Source organism: Siphateles boraxobius, unplaced genomic scaffold (genome assembly GCF_051911475.1).
Source record: "Siphateles boraxobius isolate OS27281-9 unplaced genomic scaffold, OSU_SipBor_1 99, whole genome shotgun sequence".
Lineage (NCBI taxonomy): Eukaryota > Metazoa > Chordata > Actinopteri > Cypriniformes > Leuciscidae > Siphateles > Siphateles boraxobius.
In genome coordinates, this window is record NW_027509229.1 from 1,347,501 (window position 1) to 1,366,625 (window position 19,125).

General features: G+C 42.3%; 2 protein-coding genes across 2 annotated transcripts in view; both read left to right on the forward strand.

Annotated features, from left to right (window-relative positions):
• Positions 1–8,404, forward strand: part of LOC143733400 (non-structural maintenance of chromosomes element 3 homolog) — an 11,295-nt gene extending 2,891 nt beyond the window's left edge. Inside the window, exons 7-11 of the mRNA XM_077225105.1 lie at positions 734–813; positions 968–1,010; positions 1,080–1,142; positions 5,543–5,657; positions 8,187–8,404. Coding sequence (XP_077081220.1) covers positions 734–813; positions 968–1,010; positions 1,080–1,142; positions 5,543–5,657; positions 8,187–8,273 — 388 coding nt within the window. The 3' untranslated portion in view covers positions 8,274–8,404. The remainder of the gene's footprint in view (positions 1–733; positions 814–967; positions 1,011–1,079; positions 1,143–5,542; positions 5,658–8,186) is intronic.
• A 1,020-nt stretch (positions 8,405–9,424) lies between these two features.
• LOC143733397 (structural maintenance of chromosomes protein 1A) overlaps positions 9,425–19,125 on the forward strand; it is a 44,357-nt gene continuing 34,656 nt past the window's right edge. Inside the window, exons 1-5 of the mRNA XM_077225104.1 lie at positions 9,425–10,046; positions 11,716–11,904; positions 15,233–15,345; positions 16,117–16,320; positions 16,405–16,643. Coding sequence (XP_077081219.1) covers positions 9,938–10,046; positions 11,716–11,904; positions 15,233–15,345; positions 16,117–16,320; positions 16,405–16,643 — 854 coding nt within the window. The 5' untranslated portion in view covers positions 9,425–9,937. The remainder of the gene's footprint in view (positions 10,047–11,715; positions 11,905–15,232; positions 15,346–16,116; positions 16,321–16,404; positions 16,644–19,125) is intronic.

Sequence of the window (19,125 nt, forward strand, 5' to 3'; positions counted from 1 at the left end):
AGTACAGATACTACTGGTCAAATATTACTCGTTACAAGTAAAAGTTGTTAAGACCGATTCTTACTAAAGTAAAAGTATAGAAGTACTCATTTTTAAAAACAAAAGTAAATGTTAATGCATTGTTTTATTATTGTTGTATGTAATACTTACAGTATCTTATGCCTCTGAATCTATGCCTGCCCTCATATCAATATCACATTATTTCTAGATGCCAGTTCCAGTAGTGGGATTGAATGTGAGATTGAATAAGTGCACTCCATAACGTTCACAATGGTTTCGGACACCCAAATGGCTGATCCCTCAAATAATGCCCTATTTAAAGTGTTTTGGCTTTGACGTCAACCCAATTTTCGTTTCCAAACCAAAATCATCCCCTGACTGACGTTACTACTTTCTACTCAAGGATCTTGACAGATATGTAGTGGAGTAAAAAGTATGATAAAAATGATACTCAAGTACAGATACTCAAAAAGTGTACTTGAGTACAGTATCAAGTAAATGTACTTTGTTACTGTCCACCTCTGCTTAATGGATGTTCATCTATCGCTCAGGCCTGTTTCACACATATTGCGTGAGCAATAATGTGAATGTGACAATTCTGATCAGACTATCTATTGAACTTTCCGTTGCCATGGAAATGTCTCATTGCAGTATTGGATATAGTAGACAGACTTTGGACTGAAATATGAACCAGAAACAGTTGTGAGATCCACTGTTCCCTCTGTCCACACAGGCGTCCTGTAAACCCGAAGAAGGGTCTGCTGTTTGTGGTTCTCAGTGTCATCTTCATGAAGGGTGGTGTCATCAAAGAGAGTGAGTGCTTCATCACTCACACACACACACACACACACACACACACACACACACACACACACACACACACACACACACACACACACACACACACACACACACCCCTGCTGATCACTTGCTGATGTTTGTTCCTGTGTTTTCATCAATGCTGTAGATCTGGTGTGGAATACACTCAAGAAGATGCGCGTGGATCCAGGGTTGGTGATCAAGATCCTTTAACTGATTACCTTTTTTCTTTCGTAATAAATCAGTGTGTCTCCTCACAGGGAGAAGCATGACGAGTTTGGTGATGTGAAGAAGGTGGTCACAGATGAGTTTGTACGGCAGAAGTAAGTGAACGTGTCTTTCTTTAATGGTGTGGTGTTTCCCAAGCCTCACTTTCAACACTTTAGCCGTGTTTCCACTGTCGGGCCAAAGTGAGCCGCGAGTGTGTGCGGCAGTGCCCGCGAGTGTGTGCGGCAGTGCCCGCGAGTGTGTGCGGCAGTGCCCGCGAGTGTGTGCGGCAGTGCCCGCGAGTGTGTGCGGCAGTGCCCGCGAGTGTGTGCGGCAGTGCCCGCGAGTGTGTGCGGCAGTGCCCGCGAGTGTGTGCGGCAGTGCCCGCGAGTGTGTGCGGCAGTGCCCGCGAGTGTGTGCGGCAGTGCCCGCGAGTGTGTGCGGCAGTGCCCGGGAGTGTGTGCGGCAGTGCCCGGGAGTGTGTGCGGCAGTGCCCGCGAGTGTGTGCGGCAGTGCCCGCGAGTGTGTGCGGCAGTGCCCGCGAGTGTGTGCGGCAGTGCCCGCGAGTGTGTGCGGCAGTGCCCGCGAGTGTGTGCGGCAGTGCCCGCGAGTGTGTGCGGCAGTGCCCGCGAGTGTGTGCGGCAGTGCCCGCGGGAAAGTGTGCGTGCGGCAGTGCCCGCGGGAGTCACTGCCCCACACACTCGCGGCCACTGCCCCACACACTCGCGGGCACTGCCCCACACACTCGCGGGCACTGCCGCGGGAGTGTGTGCGTGCGGCAGTGCCCGCGGGAGTGTGTGCGTGCGGCAGTGCCCGCGGGAGTGTGTGCGTGCGGCAGTGCCCGCGGGAGTGTGTGCGTGCGGCAGTGCCCGCGGGAGTGTGTGCGTGCGGCAGTGCCCGCGGGAGTGTGTGCGTGCGGCAGTGCCCTCGGGAGTGTGTGCGTGCGGCAGTGCCCGCGGGAGTGTGTGCGTGCGGCAGTGCCCGCGGGAGTGTGTGCGTGCGGCAGTGCCCGCGGGAGTGTGTGCGTGCGGCAGTGCCCGCGGGAGTGTGTGCGTGCGGCAGTGCCCGCGGGAGTGTGTGCGTGCGGCAGTGCCCGCGGGAGTGTGTGCGTGCGGCAGTGCCCGCGGGAGTGTGTGCGTGCGGCAGTGCCCGCGGGAGTGTGTGCGTGCGGCAGTGCCCGCGGGAGTGTGTGCGTGCGGCAGTGCCCGCGGGAGTGTGCGGCAGTGCCCGCGAGTGTGTGCGGCAGTGCCCGGGAGTGTGTGCGGCAGTGCCCGCGAGTGTGTGCGGCAGTGCCCGCGAGTGTGTGCGGCAGTGCCCGCGAGTGTGTGCGGCAGTGCCCGCGGGAGTGTGCGGCAGTGCCCGCGGGAGTGTGCGGCAGTGCCCGCGGGAGTGTGCGGCAGTGCCCGCGGGAGTGTGCGGCAGTGCCCGCGGGAGTGTGCGGCAGTGCCCGCGGGAGTGTGCGGCAGTGCCCGCGGGAGTGTGCGGCAGTGCCCGCGGGAGTGTGCGGCAGTGCCCGCGGGAGTGTGCGGCAGTGCCCGCGGGAGTGTGCGGCAGTGCCCGCGGGAGTGTGCGGCAGTGCCCGCGGGAGTGTGTGCGTGCGGCAGTGCCCGCGGGAGTGTGTGCGTGCGGCAGTGCCCGCGGGAGTGTGTGCGTGCGGCAGTGCCCGCGAGTGCGTGCGGCAGTGCCCGCGAGTGCGTGGGGCAGTGCCCGCGAGTGTGTGGGGCAGTGCCCGCGAGTGTGTGGGGCAGTGGCCGCGAGTGTGTGGGGCAGTGCCCGCGAGTGTGTGGGGCAGTGCCCGCGAGTGTGTGGGGCAGTGGCCGCGAGTGTGTGGGGCAGTGGCCGCGAGTCTGGGGGCAGTGGCCGCGAGTGTGTGGGGCAGTGCCCGCGAGTGTGTGGGGCAGTGCCCGCGAGTGTGTGGGGCAGTGGCCGCGAGTGTGTGGGGCAGTGCCCGCGAGTGTGTGGGGCAGTGCCCGCGAGTGTGTGGGGCAGTGCCCGCGAGTGTGTGGGGCAGTGCCCGCGAGTGTGTGGGGCAGTGGCCGCGAGTGTGTGGGGCAGTGGCCGCGAGTCTGGGGGCAGTGGCCGCGAGTGTGTGGGGCAGTGGCCGCGAGTGTGTGGGGCAGTGGCCGCGAGTGTGTGGGGCAGTGGCCGCGAGTGTGTGGGGCAGTGCCCGCGAGTGTGTGGGGCAGTGCCCGCGAGTGTGTGGGGCAGTGCCCGCGAGTGTGTGGGGCAGTGCCCGCGAGTGTGTGGGGCAGTGGCCGCGAGTCTGGGGGCAGTGCCCGCGAGTGTGTGCGGCAGTGCCCGCGAGTGTGTGGGGCAGTGCCCGCGAGTGTGTGGGGCAGTGCCCGCGAGTGTGTGGGGCAGTGGCCGCGAGTGTGTGGGGCAGTGGCCGCGAGTGTGTGGGGCAGTGGCCGCGAGTGTGTGGGGCAGTGGCCGCGAGTGTGTGGGGCAGTGGCCGCGAGTGTGTGGGGCAGTGGCCGCGAGTGTGTGCCTCACTTTCAGACACCAGCGAGTGTTTGAAATAACTTCCTTGCGATCCGATGGGATTCTGATCACCGTATGAGAGAGAAATAATATTTATATGCGACGCTAAAGCCTACTTATGCTAACCATTGCCATAATAAATATACAATTTTTTTTCCCAAATAACAGAGACAGCTTGAAGATTGTAGACGAATCATATATGATTATAATGGTGTATTTATTTATGGCTCTTATTCATGTCTTATCGGTCTCTTCTTCTCCCTGTGCATTTGCTGATACCGGACTAATGCATCCTCATATGTCATAAAAAAACATGGACTGTGTTTAAAATCTCTCCCTAAACCCTCATTCACCAGTCCCTACATTACTCCCACTAATTAGTCCACTTGAAGAGTGAGTGAAACGAGTGAGTGAATTCGGACACTGAGTGCTGGAAGGGCTGCTGCTTTTGCATAGTTTGTGCGGTTTATTCATTGAAACTTAGCACACTGGCAGCTCCAGTGATGAAAGGACTCTGAAATCTTGAACTATGAAATGGAAACTAGCATGTATAAACCTTTATTAAATGATAAAAAGTAATTTATACCTGAATGACATTACGCTGGACCAGCGGTTTGGAGAATGCATGTATGGATGATTGCTTCAGCTGCGGCGCCATCTTCTGGTCAGACGCGTGAACTCGTTCAGCACGACCGTCACACTGCATTATGGGTATTCTCTAGCCGTTTAGCATACATCGGTTGTACACTCATTATTGTGGTGCATTATGGGATTGAATGAGCGTTCTTGATAACATGATGGTGGCGTGACCGTTTCGGACACCACTACTAATGGCTGTCCCCTCAAACACTGGCTTACTGGTGATTCGGGACACAGCCCTGCTCTCTGTGAACCCGTGTAACTCAGAGCTGCTGTCCTCTTCTCCTGAACTCTGGCTGGAGGATAACTGTAAAGAGACGTCACCGTATCATCACGTCACATCATGAGAAACTCAGAGAGATGCTCACTCTTTCTTTCTAAAGGAAAGTGATGTAAACATATGATGTTGTATCAATATTTTTCTAAATGCGTAAGCCTTTGGACTTAATGCAGTAGTTTTGTGCATTCCTGACTGTGGTCACAAATAAATAAAGCAGGTGCAACTGAATATGTGTGTGTTCTTTTCATGTGAAGTTTGATTCAGCATTATTGATGTGCACTCCTGACACAAGTTTAATAAATCACTGTCTTGGTTAGCTAGTTTTCAGTCCGCAGCAGAAGCGGTGAGGTTGTGTGTTGTTTTAGGAGGTGTGTATAGGGTGTGTTTTAAGGCTACTGGCCCCACAGTGGAAACACCGCTTTACTTTGGGCTATTGGCCCCGCCAGCTGTTAGCCTGACTCGCTATAATGAGTAGTGACTGATGTACCAGAGGTTGTGTGTGTGATCCCGGGTGATTGGTGTGTTCAGAGCCGCTGTTCCTCAGACCATGAACAGCTGGTTTATATCACACCATACACTATAAAGGGGTCCAGCAGAATGAAGACAGCAAGAGATTCACGATCTTCATCAGATGACTCCTGACATGCTTCTATGACTATAACCATAGTGGCACTGAGTTAATGAAATGTGTGCTTTAGATGGAGCCTAGTGGGTAACGGTTAGAGGAATAGTTCACTTAGAAATGAAAACTCAAGTTATTCCAAACCTGTATGAGTTTCTTTCTTCTGATGAACACAGAAGATGTTTTGAAGAATGTCAGTAACCAGACAGTTGATGGACCTCATAGGATGAAAAAATAATAATACTATGGCAGTCAATGTCAACTGAAACCAATCGTACAGGAAACCAATCAACTGTCTGGTTACTGACATTCTTCCAAACATCATCTGTGTTCATCAGAAGAAAGAAACTCATACAGGTGTGGAATAACTTGATGATGACGCTTCCTGTGAAGGCCTTTGCTGACAACACGAGGGCTGAAGCTTCTTCTGACCGCTGGTAACGCTGAGGCACCTGTTTTCATGTTCATGTGTATGTCTCGTGTGTGTGTTTGAGGTATCTGGAGTATGTGAAGATTCCTCACACGGAGCCGGTGGAGTTTGAGTTTCGCTGGGGTCTGCGGGCCGAGAAGGAGGTGTCCAAACTCAAGATGCTGGAGTTCGTTGGAGAGGTCTGTTCAGTTTTACTTCTTACTTTCACCCAGGTAACACTGATAAATCTTTTTTATTTGACAAAAAAACAACTTTGTAGGTTCACATACAGTAATTTTGGCCACACCCCTTGTTTAGTATTAAAGGGATAGTTCACCCAAAAATGTAAATTCTGTCAGTAATTACTCTCATGTTGTTCAACCCCGTAAGACCTTCGTTCATCTTCAGACACAAATTAAGATATTTTTGATGAAATCTGAGAGCTGGATCACTCCTCCATAGGCTTCTAAGGGATTGAAACTTGTTCCCCGAAAAGTTATTAAAGTCATCGTTAAAATAGTCCAAGTGACTACAGTGGCTCAATCTTAAGTTTATCAAGCGACGAGAATACTTTTTGTGAACAAAAAAACAAAAATAACGACTTTATTTCAACTATTCATTTCCTTCTCTGTGGGCCTCGAGTGAGTTCACTAGTGTAACAGCGCAGCGCTTCTGTGTTGTACGTCAGTAGTCGGCCAATAGTGAGCCTACGTGTGACGTAGCTTGAATTAATCACACTATGTTAACTGACTAGAGGCCCATAGAGAAGGAAATGAATAGTTGAAATATAGCCGTTATTTTTAGTTACAACAAAAAGTATTCTCGTTGCTTGATGAACTTAAGATTGAGCCACTGTAGTCACTTGGACTATTTTAACGATGTCTTTAATAACTTTTCGGGGAACAAGTGTTATTGAAATGCTTTAAAATACAGCTTAAAGGCATAGTTCACACACAAAAAAAAAGATTCTGTCAGTAATTACTCTCCCTAATGTTGTTCAACCCCGTAAGACCTTCGTTCATCTTCGGGACACGAATTAAGATATTTGTGATGAAATCTGAGAGCTGGATCATTCCTCCATAGGCTTCTAAGGGATTGAAATTTGTTCCCCGAAAAGTTATTAAAGACATCGTTAAAATAGTCCAAGTGACTACAGTAGCTCAATCTTAAGTTCATCAAGCGACAAGAATACTTTTTGTGCACAAAAAAACAAAAATAATGACTTAATTTCAACTCTTCATTTCCTTTTCTATGGGCCTCGAGTCAGTTAGCGTAGTGTGATAGCGTAGAGCTACGTCACACGCAGGCTCACTATTGGCCGACGCTGGTCATGTGTGTGATGCGTGTGACGTTCAACAACAGAAGCATACGCTGTTACACGAGTGAACTCACTCAAAGCCCACAGAGAAGGAAATCAATAGTTGAAATAAAGCGCACAAAAAGTGAATTTTTGTTCACAAAAAGTATTCTCGTCGCTTGATAAACGTAAGATTGAGCCACTGTAGTCACGATTATTTTAACGATGTCTTTAATAACTTTTCGGGGAAGTTACTCTGTAATTGTAGGCGCATATTTGTCCTATTTGTAGATTCTTGGTTTTGACGTGTTTTTTTTTCTTTTTTTTCTGGAACAGATTAAAAATAAAATGCAGTGTCCATACCTTTAAAAAATAAAGTTGGATATTCCAATCCATTTATTATCTGTTTTGTTTCTTTGGTCAAAAACAAACAACAACAAAAGAATAAAGAAAAAAAAGATTTGTCTATTTCATGCACTTTACAAACAATCCATTCAAGTCCATCACGGTCACATGGGTGAATAAGGGAATAAAGAGCGGAACATGCTTGATGAGTTATTAAAATGGCAGTAAGCCATGCCGGAGAGGTTCAGTGCTCACGTGCTGACAGACAGCTTTCTGTGCGACACACACTCGAAGTGTGACAGAAAGATGCTTCTCAGACAGTGTGTGTGATCCTGAAATCAGTTCTGTGGCTTATTGCGCTTGAATGGTGAAATACACACATATTTGAAATGTTCAGCACCTATTTATCAATAACCATTATTCCCTCCCTTTCTTGCTTTCTGTAAGTCTCTCTTTTTTAATCTCAATCTTTTAATCTAAACGCTCTGCCCTCATATGTGCACCTTTGATAAGTACAAGCAAAACACAGTCATCCATATAGATTTTTCCCATGAATATCTGTTTTTTTATTTATTTAATTATTTACATTTTCTCAGTTTGTCATTTAAATACTATATATAATATATCCTTTATATAATTATATATATGTGTGTAACCCTAATATCACCACTCTGCCTTGTAATAAATTAAATTTGATAAACCATAACCTATCTTTTCAAATGTCTTGTCCCAGCTGTTACATTTTGGTCTTTTTCACGCCTGTCGTGTTGCATCCATTGTCTATTAGCTAATAAACAGACTAAAAGCACATTGCTTTGCACAAGGTCTTTAAAATAAGCTTTAACTCTTTTAAACAATTTTAGTTTTGGCTGATGTATGGCCCTGACATGTTCTTGACCAAGATTTACCCTTAAAATGACTTCGAACAGCCATGGTGATTTATGCATGAGTGTAATGCCTTTCAGTTGAACAGATGTATCTCAATGAAGTGCGTAACCGTGTGTGTGTGTGTGTGTGTGTGTGTGTGTGTGTGTGTGTGTGTGTGTGTGTGTGTGTGTGTGTGTGTGTGTGTGTGTGTTCTCCGCAGCTGTTTGAGCAGGATCCTCAGAGCTGGACTCAGCAGTTCAGAGAGGCCAGCACTGTGGACACCAGCAGCCAGAGGACATCATCATAACCAGCCTTCACACACACACACACACACACACACATCTAATACTCCACAAGCACAATTCATCTGCACTCAACTCTTTTAACTGTTACATTTCTTTGTATTTTGTAAACAAATAAAGCTATTTTCCAGTTCTCATTTACTGCGTTCCTAGTGTCTGGTGTGGTTTACGCCACACACACTGCAGTGTAGCCAGAAGTGAAGAAACCCTTTTATAATCAAGCCTATTGCAGTCATGCCATTTCACAGATCAGGGTTTCAAATTATATAGACAATTTTGCTGTCAATTTGAATGACTTTGCAATATTTATAAAATGTTAAAATAGTAATAATGAAAGATCAGTACACCTAAACGTGTGCAATGTATGTAAGGAATAAAAGCCCGACACGGAGTGGATAATTGCAGTAGAAAGATATTCATCAGCTTCAATTTATATTTAAATGTATTTATTTTAAATATCCTAGTTATTTTTGAAAAAAAATAACCATTGGTAAAATAGCTTTTATGTTTAAAGCCCTATAGACTGGAATAATTTACCAGCAGATATTCGATCCATTACATCATTTTGGATGTTTAAACAAACTTTATCTCATTTTGCGTTGGACTGTTCATGCTATCATTAAAGCCGACACTTTATTTATATATTGGATGTTTATTTATAATTAGATTCATTGATACAGATACTTTGTTGCACATTTATTAGTTATTATTTCAACTTTGTGGTGTTATTTTTTAATTATTGATTGTTGTTTGTCGATGTATAGGTTTTGTGTGTGTGTGTGTGTGTTGTGTTTTTGATATAGTGACGGTGGGACACGTGACCGTCCCAATTTCTCTAACATACAGTATCTACAATCTGCAGATGTACAGTAGAGTTCTGGTAATAAAGTTATGATAGCCTATATCTTGTGATGGGACCATAGAAATACTCCAGAAAAGACGAAGCCATGAAGTGGCAGTGGCATAACTAGAACTTCTTGTCTTGCATTAAATTATACTTTAGGGATATACAATACCTAAAGCATTACCTAAACACCACACACACTTCTCCGAACGAACTTCCTGTGCGGAGCGCAACTGTAACGCGCATCCGCCAATGGCCGCTAGATGGTGCCTTTGCAATACCTTTGTATCCATAGTGATGCATTTTCGACGTACATTAAAGCTTAATTTGGGATAAATTAATTATATCATTAAGTCCCAGCAATATGAAGATTTAAAGACTTCCTCATAGGACATCACTTCAATCTGGAGAAGGAACACAAACCACACACACACACTGTGCTTTGCCATGTGGGGCGGGGCGTCTGACGCAGTACTAAATTCTCGCGATATTCTTCATGTTTAAGAATATATTTGCATCTTCTCGCGATATATGTTGTGTTTATGGAACAGACAGTTATCGCGCGCGCTGCAGCGGGATTCAATGGCCGCCTGTTTTAGTTGTGTTATAACGAATATCACAAATATATATTAGTTTAATTTTAGTTTGTTCTGCTTTGAAGTGCAGGTTATTTTAGAGATATATTAGTCTGTCGTTGAATATATTTGAAGTGCTCAGAGTCGATGTTAGCCTGCTTTCTTTTTTCGTGCTAGCATTAACGTTAGGCGCTCTGAACAGCTTCACATTTATATGTTTTATCAGACTCCCCGGAACAAGTAATTCGCCATGGGCTACCTAAAGTTAATAGAGATCGAAAACTTTAAGTCCTACAAAGGCAGACAGATAATCGGGCCTTTCCACAAGTTTACAGCGATTATTGGGCCGAATGGATCAGGTAAGTTAAGCGCGTTCACAGTTCGCTTCTATTAATAACAACTTTTAATAAATCAATTCATCATTCTCACTCATCAATTCTTTTAATAAACAATGTAGGATAATTACTCGTTTTGATATATTAACACATGCACATATCACTGCATTCATTTATACTCCGTATGTCCGTATTCAAATAAGCGTCAGTTTATGACGTCCCCGTCATCTTTTGTCAAATTCGTTAACATATCAATTAGTTAAATCAAGTAATTTACCAATCAAATAAAATCAGTATCAATGAACCCCATCTTTGCACTATAAAGGGTGATATGAAAGCTGCATATGAAGTGTTATTCCTGCAGCTGTTTGCAGGCTGTACTGCAGCTCAGATGAGGTATACACATGTACATGTGGTATCAAGGCCTTTTACACTTGGATGTACACTTTACAAAAAATTACTCAGACCTCTTTCAGTGCCAATAAAGTGATCAGTTTAAAAAAATCTCACTACTTGACTTATCAAAGGCCACATCTACTGTTTTTGAGCCATCCAATAAGACTAGTTTTTTATTGCTATTATTATTATTATTAGTGTTTCGTGCAGGATTCTGTGGCTGGAGGAGCTCAGAGTCTCTAGGAGAGTCACTTTCAGAGCAAAAAGGACAACCGCTGTTCAAAGGCTATAAGGAGTCAATATAGTACAACACTGTGCACACCAAAGCACATATAATAAACATTCCAGAACCAGAACATAGATTTCAATTGTACATTTTCTTAATTCACAGTGTGTATTCAGTGCAACAGCAAATCCGAGGATATTTGTATAGAAGCTTTTTCCCCCCAAAATGAATTGACTTATAGACAGTTGCAACCCTTTCTGTTTTTATTTTAACAATGTGTACCTACAGGGTTCACTGTATAGTGTACAGCTTTATTTGAAAGATTTTTTTCTAATGAAAATAATGTGTTCTGTACCTGATATATCCAAATGAAGAAATATCAAATCAACATCAGAATCGAATGAAGAGATTGTGATAGGAGTCTAACAATATATCGTGTCACAATATATGTCGCGATACAAAAATGGAACAATATGTATCGTGGGTAGTTAGTGACAATATATATTGTGGATAGTTAAAAATAAAAATGACTGTTTGAGAAAAGCATTAAGTTAACAGAGTTTATATAACGTGTTTATTATATATATATATATATATATATATATATATATATACAACGTTGAATATAATGTATAATAATGCAATGAATATTTGTGTGTCCTGATGAAGCCAAATGTCTGATGTTACCAGTAGAAATGGCCTACATTATTTTAAATATATCTAGTCTGTGAAAGAGTGCAAGCAGATTCGTCTGAAATAATTCTGTATTTTCAGCTCCAGAATCATGATTATTGTTATTCTGGTGTCTCTATTGTCCTGTGCGTTGGGTTTCCAGCACCAAATCCAAGCTTTTTAATCAATAGTACATTTTGATTACCTTTTATCATATATCTTGGAGATCGCAATAATATCGTATCGTGAGTTCAGTTTCGTGATATTTAACTAATCGTGACATGAGGGTATCGTTACAACCCAAGCTTGTGATTCTAAATGAAATCTAGTTTTCTTTTTGTGCTGTATCTCAATTGTCTTTTATTGACATTTATCTAATGAAAGTTTTTTTATTATCAGGCAAATCCAATCTCATGGATGCTATCAGCTTTGTTCTGGCAGAGAAGACCAGTAACTTGCGTGTGAAAACACTGAAGGATTTGATTCATGGAGCTCCAGTGGGTAAACCTGCCGCTAACCGAGCGTTCGTGAGCATGGTGTACCAGCAGGACAGCGGACAGGAGCTGACCTTCTCCAGGATCATCATCGGTACGCCACACACTGCTCAAGCGTTGGCTGCTGCTCCACTGGACCGAACTGCACAAATAATAGGGTTGCGTATCGTTTGAATTTTAGCGATTACGATTCTGCTTATCGATTCCCAGTTTTGATTCCAATAAGATAAAAACAATGGGTCAATCATTTAGATATCAATTGTTTATTGTGCATTAGAGCCCTGCACAGGCCTCAAATCAAGGCCCGAGCCCGACCCGTGTCCGACAGCTCCTCAAAATGATCAGCCCGACCCGAGTCCGAGCCCGTTTTTTCATTTTTTTTTTCTCGTTGCACAGCGACAGCCTGCCCTATTTGCAGCCACTAAAATAGGTCCGTTTTGTTAGTTATGTTTCTTTTCATTTATTTATTAAGTTAATTAAGAGCATTTTTATTTTTAAATGACGACCAAGCAGCCGAGCCGACAGCAAGTAAAACATTTTTTATCAATTTAACCTCTCAAATCAACGCTAATACTTTACTTGGCTACAATAAAATCCATAGATATAAAACACTTAAGGCATATCACACAGACAGTTAGTTTAATAAATGTTTATTTATTAAACCACAGTGAGTAGAACAATTTTTTTTGAAATACTGAGGCAGGCTCAGGCTGGTCGCAAACGAAATGATCAAATGCCTACAATCTAAACCAATTAAATTAAATAAATAAAAAACAAACTAACTTGCAGGTGATCTTACCTCAAAAATGCACCACAGAACATGGCCATTCTTTTTTCCAGTAGTTTCCAACAGTTAAACGAAAATAAAGTCCAATCAAACAAAAAACATCAGTGGCCTAGTTTCCAACAGCTAAACGAAAATAAAGTCCAATCAAACGAAAAACATCAGTGGCCTAGTTTCCAACGCTTAAATGAAAATAAAGTCCAATCAAACGAAAAACATCAGTGGCCTAGTTTCCAACGCTTAAATGAAAATAAAGTCCAATCAAACGAAAAACATCAGTGGCCTAGTTTCCAACAGTTAGACGAAAATAAAGTCCAATCAAACGAAGAACATCAGTGGCCTAGTTTCCAACAGTTAAACTAAAATAAAGTCCAATCAAACGAAAAACATCAGTGGCCTAGTTTCCAACAGTTAAACGAAAATAAAGTCCAATTAAACGAAAAACATCAGTGGCCTAGTTTCCAACAGTTAAACGAAAATAAAGTCCAATCAAACGAAAAACATCAGTGGCCTAGTTTCCAACAGTTAAACGAAAATAAAGTCCAATCAAACTAAAAACATCAGTGGCCTAGTTTCCAACAGTTAAACGAAAATAAAATCCAATCAAACGAAAAACATCAGTGGCCTAGTTTCCAACAGTTAAACGAAAATAAAGTCCAATCAAACTAAAAACATCAGTGGCCTAGTTTCCAACAGTTAAACGAAAATAAAGTCCAATCAAACGAAAAACATCAGTGGCCTAGTTTCCAACAGTTAAACGAAAATAAAGTCCAATCAAACTAAAAACATCAGTGGCCTAGTTTCCAACAGTTAAACGAAAATAAAGTCCAATCAAACGAAAAACATCAGTGGCCTAGTTTCCAACAGTTAAACGAAAATAAAGTCCAATCAAACGAAAAACATCAGTGGCCCAGTTTCCAACAGTTAAACGAAAATAAAGTCCAATCAAACGAAAAACATCAGTGGCCTAGTTTCCAACAGTTAAACGAAAATAAAGTCCAATCAAACGAAAAACATCAGTGGCCTAGTTTCCAACAGTTAAACGAAAATAAAGTCCAATCAAACGACAAACATCAGTGGCCTAGTTTCCAACAGTTAAACGAAAATAAAGTCCAATAAAACGAAAAACATCAGTGGCCTAGTTTCCAACAGTTAAACGAAAATAAAGTCCAATCAAACGAAAAACATCGGTGGCCTAGTTTCCAACAGTTAAACTAAAATAAAGTCCAATCAAACTAAAAACATCAGTGGCCTAGTTTCCAACAGTTAAACGAAAATAAAATCCAATCAAACGAAAAACATCGGTGGCCTAGTTTCCAACAGTTAAACGAAAATAAAGTCCAATAAAACGAAAAACATCAGTGGCCTAGTTTCCAACAGTTAAACGAAAATAAAGTCCAATCAAACGAAAAACATCGGTGGCCTAGTTTCCAACAGTTAAACGAAAATAAAGTCCAATCAAACGAAAAACATCAGTGGCCTAGTTTCCAACAGTTAAACGAAAATAAAATCCAATCAAACGAAAAACATCAGTGGCCTAGTTTCCAACAGTTAAACGAAAATAAAGTCCAATCAAACGACAAACATCAGTGGCCTAGTTTCCAACAGTTAAACGAAAATAAAGTCCAATCAAACGACAAACATCAGTGGCCTAGTTTCCAACAGTTAAACGAAAAATAAAATCCAATCAAACGAAAAACATCAGTGGCCTAGTTTCCAACAGTTAAACGAAAATAAAGTCCAATCAAACGACAAACATCAGTGGCCTAGTTTCCAACAGTTAAACGAAAATAAAATCCAATCAAACGAAAAACATCGGTGGCCTAGTTTCCAACAGTTAAACGAAAATAAAGTCCAATCAAATGAAAAGTTAGAACAGTCTCTCACCTTTTTCTCTTAATATTCTCCATTATCAGATGATTTAATCGCGGGCCGCGCAGCTCGAGCTGACGAGAAGTGTGCGTGCGTGAGACTGTCATCTCAGTCATTTGTCAGTGTAATTATAAGATAGGTTAAAAACTGGTTATTAAATGTCTTTTTATGTTTGTTTTTCTATCGTCGACGTCAACTTCTCATATTTTATTTGAATTAATGTCTAAAAATATAAAAAGGATAACCCAAAAAAGGCCCGAGGCCCGGCCCGCATGTGAACTATGACGTGAAAATTATCCCGTAGCCCGGCACTAGGGGCGTAAATAAGTCGGGGGCCGTCGGGCTCGGGCTGAAATGCAGGGCTTTATTGTGCGTGTTTTTGCAAAACATATATTGCAGCTGAATAACATAAGCAAAAATCAGCAGCACTTACACTAGGAACTTTTGCCTATGGTTTTAACAAATACCACAGCGAAAATAACTGGACTAATATAGATTTCAAAGATTAATAAAGACAAGTAAACTGCAAGTTATAAATAAGAATAAATAAACAAATTTTGATCAATTTTGGTCCCTGGCCGGCCGATCGGTCCAAGGCTGGGATTCGAAGTGGTCTAAATATTAAAACATGTACACATATCTTCTGTGGAAGTCTCAGGAATAAAAAATGTTTGTCCAAATGTCCTTTCATGCGCACAACGGACATGATTGTGATTGATTCCATGTTTGGCTGCTTCAGTAATCTGACCTGTTGATGTCTCGTTAGGTTCCTCATCAGAGTACCGCATCAATAGTAAAGTGGTGGGTCTGGCTGAATACAGCGAGGAACTGGAGAAACTGGGAATCCTCATCAAGGCCAGGAACTTCCTTGTCTTTCAGGTTATTAGAGCTGATTCTTTATAAGTGTTCGATTTTAAAGGTGGAGTATGTCATTTCAGTGGACCAAATTGGATTTGTTTAGTATGTAGTTCTGGGCTGCATTTCTCAAAAGCATCGTAGGCATAAGTATATCATAAAATATTTGGCACCAATGGTTTCCACGATCAATGTAGCTTATGATGCTTTTAAGAAAACTTAAGATCATAAAGTCTTTTTACTTATGCAATGTCTTAAATTTTAGATTACACTTTGACTGAGACATATGTAAATACTTTACCAAAACTATAACACATTTGATTAATCGTGACAATGAGCGTTCACTGAACTGACCATCACATAGATTATCAACAAAATCTTTGAAAATATCGAGATATAATTTGTCAATATTGCACACACCTAATGTACAGTATTTTTATTTCTTCAGGTCTTACAAAGACCCTGTAACTCTGGCACTGGTTTCTGCAGATTTGGGGGCTTTTTTTGTTTGTTTTGTTCCAGTAAAAATGTTTGCTGGGCAAGTAAAAATCTGAACCACTGGCTCAACTGTGCCTGTAGAAAAAACCCTCAGCGTTCAGCCCTGTATTGTTCTGTTCCTTTGCACTTTCTCCAGGGTCTCTTTAGTTTTTGTAAGCAAAAACGCACAAAATCATCAAGCTTGTACTTCAAGTTCGAATTACTCAGATTTTTTTATTACTATAGTTACAGGGTCAGATAAATGGGGTCCAGAAAGTAGCTAAGTGTAGATGTGCATCTGGTGTTTTTCTGCCGCAGGGTGCGGTGGAGTCGATCGCTATGAAGAACCCTAAAGAGAGAACTGCTCTGTTTGAAGAGATTTCTCGCTCTGGAGAGCTCGCTCAGGAGTACGACAGACTCAAGAAAGAAATGGTGAAGGCCGAGGAGGACACACAGTTTAACTACCATCGGAAGAAAAACATCGCTGCTGAACGAAAAGAGGCCAAGCAGGAGAAAGAAGAGGTGGGCTATTAAATCTTCTCTTTCTTCTCAGTGTTTGAGTGTCAGAAACCCTGAATAGCTGTGTTCTCCATGTGTCGTGTGCAGGCGGAGCGATACCAGCGGCTGAAGGACGAGGTGGTGCGCGCTCATGTACAGTTACAGCTCTTTAAACTGTTCCACAGAGAATCAGAGATTGAGAAGCTGAACCGAGAGCTCGCCCACCGCAACAAAGAGATTGACAAGGACAGGAAACGCATGGACCGTGTGGAGGACGAGCTGAAAGACAAGAAGAAGGAGCTGGGCAGAATGATGAGAGACCAGCAGACCATTGAGAAAGAGATCAAGTGAGTCTGAGGCACTGTTCACACCTGGAACAAGGAGACGAGAGCGACACATTCACCTTTACACCTTGTGTTTTAATCCGGCTCTTTTGAAGAAAAAACCCCTGCAAACCCGGGTTTGATTTGGGTAGTGCTACAGGGCTCGCAAAATTTGAAAATCGCTGGTAGCCCTTCGGACAGGCACTCTTCAGATTTAGGTAGCCCGAAATGGATTTTACTAGCCCAAATAAAAAGACAATGTTTAATGTACAAAATTGGTTAGGAGTCAAACATCAATCAAAAACTTTTTCTAAACACAAATATCAACAATTGGATGTAAAATAATCAAATTAGAATCATCAATACAAATCTGCATCTGGTTCTAACTGAACTGGAATTTGTGTGACCAGTGTGGAGCATGAGTCAGTCTGTGGCTCAGCCCCCAATGAGGGTATGACTAAAAAAGTGAACACTTTAGTTTAGGGTCTAATGCTCACTATTAACTAGTTTCATTAACATGCAGATGGCAGGGTTTTATAATTTCTGAGGTCCCGGATGTGAGGTAGGTTAGTTAGGGGGGTTCGAGAGGAAAGTTATTTCTCTGATCTACATGTCCCAAAAATTGGATAACAATAACTTTAAAAACATGTCATGCAGCTGATTATTTTCCTTATGTCAGTGAAGAAAGTAAACATAGGGTCAACTGATAGGTTGATTTATGAATAATTTTCTCAGAAGCGTTCATTTACTGAAAGCTACTAGGAAAGCTAGGTAGCCTAACTAAGTTTATTAAATTCATTCACAATATACACATTCATTATTGATCTTATTCCTAACACAGGGCCGTAGACAGGCCTTTATTATCAAAGAGGTCCGAAATTTAAGGTTGTCAGGGGGTTCAAATTTTTTATTTCTCTGATGTGTGCATTTCAAGACATTTGAAGGCCAGAAAAGGATAAGAAATAGCTTTAAAACCATGTCAGTGGCAGTAGATTGTCAATACCTACTCTCTCCTCATCTCCATCACTCTTTCTTTTTCTCTCAGTCTCTTCATTTTGCCCTGTCTCTTCCCCTCCGAAAAATGAACTTTTTTAATTTACTGAAGGCTACAAGTTGTATTATATTATTCTCAACATGTATACATTCATTATTAATCTTGTGCCCAACATGATGCAAACGGCTTTGTTAATGTTTCTTGACACCTCACAATGACAGTAAACTAATTATTACATTACATGAATCACGTTACATAAGCCTTTTAGTTTGCCTGATTATTTGTGTCATTCGTTTAACATTGATGACCTAAAAAAACTGTCAAATATGAAATGTTTAGTTTAGCTACTTACATCTTATCTCTTTCTTGACTATAAACTGAAGCGTCAGTCACTCTGGTAAAATGAGCGCTCAGCAGCTTCTGTGAACATATAGCCCGCCTATTTGATTGGTCATCTCAAATATTCTGGCATTGACGAGCAGTGACAGACCAATGAGGTTAAGATGAACACACACACACTGTCCTCTGTTTCTGACGTGCACTCTGCTCGCGCGCCGCTGCGGATTGAAGATGAACGCGCTGAATCTGATTATAACAAGACTGAAGCGAACACGAATTTGTGTAGCTTACACTTAATCACACATTTTTAGAGGGCGAGGCAGAAGTTTAGGGGAATTTGATTACACTATTTCAGATAGCCCGTCGGGCAGACCGGTTATGCATTTTGGTAGCCCGACTTGAAAATTTTGCGAGCCCTGTGCTAGAGCCTACCTGTCTGTGTACTACATAATAAACTAAAAGAAAGGTTATATATCATATTTTCTGGCTAGTTTACTTTATAAAATTTTGGCTCAACTGTCTGGTTAAACAGTCTCCAAATGATCTTTTTATCTCTTCCTTTATCTCTTCTTTTGTGTATTTTACACTCTTGCCCCCAGTTTCACAGACAAGGCTTAAGTTAGTCCCAGACTTAAACGCATGTTTGATCTGTTTTAATTGACAGCACCTTGCTCTGATACACTTTAAAATATATCAGTCTCAAGATGCACACCCAGTAAAAAAAGGCACATTTATAAAATCTACTTAAATATCCTAATTGAACTCTTAATCTAAACCCTGTCTGTGAAACCTGGCCTTGATGTTTTAGTGTAAACCATTCATTGCTGTGCACTTTTTACTGAAATCATGGCTAAATTGATTTCATAAAAGCAATCTGGGGGGGGGGATACAGGACAACACCAGTTTATCAGTTTGTTTGTGTGTATATTATATTTTATTTTATTAAAAATAAAACATTTTAATATATAATAAGTTAGTTGCTGCTGAAATAGTCACCACAGTCTGTGAAGATTTTCCATTGCATGCCTGACAAATGTTTCTGACCGTAAGTTGAGTAAAGTTAACTGAGTAAAGCTAAACCAAGTATATCCTGCAGGTTTTGTTGGACCCCTGAAGAAAATCGTGAGCAGCTTTTCTATATGATAAATAGTTTTCCCACGGCGTGAAATGTTG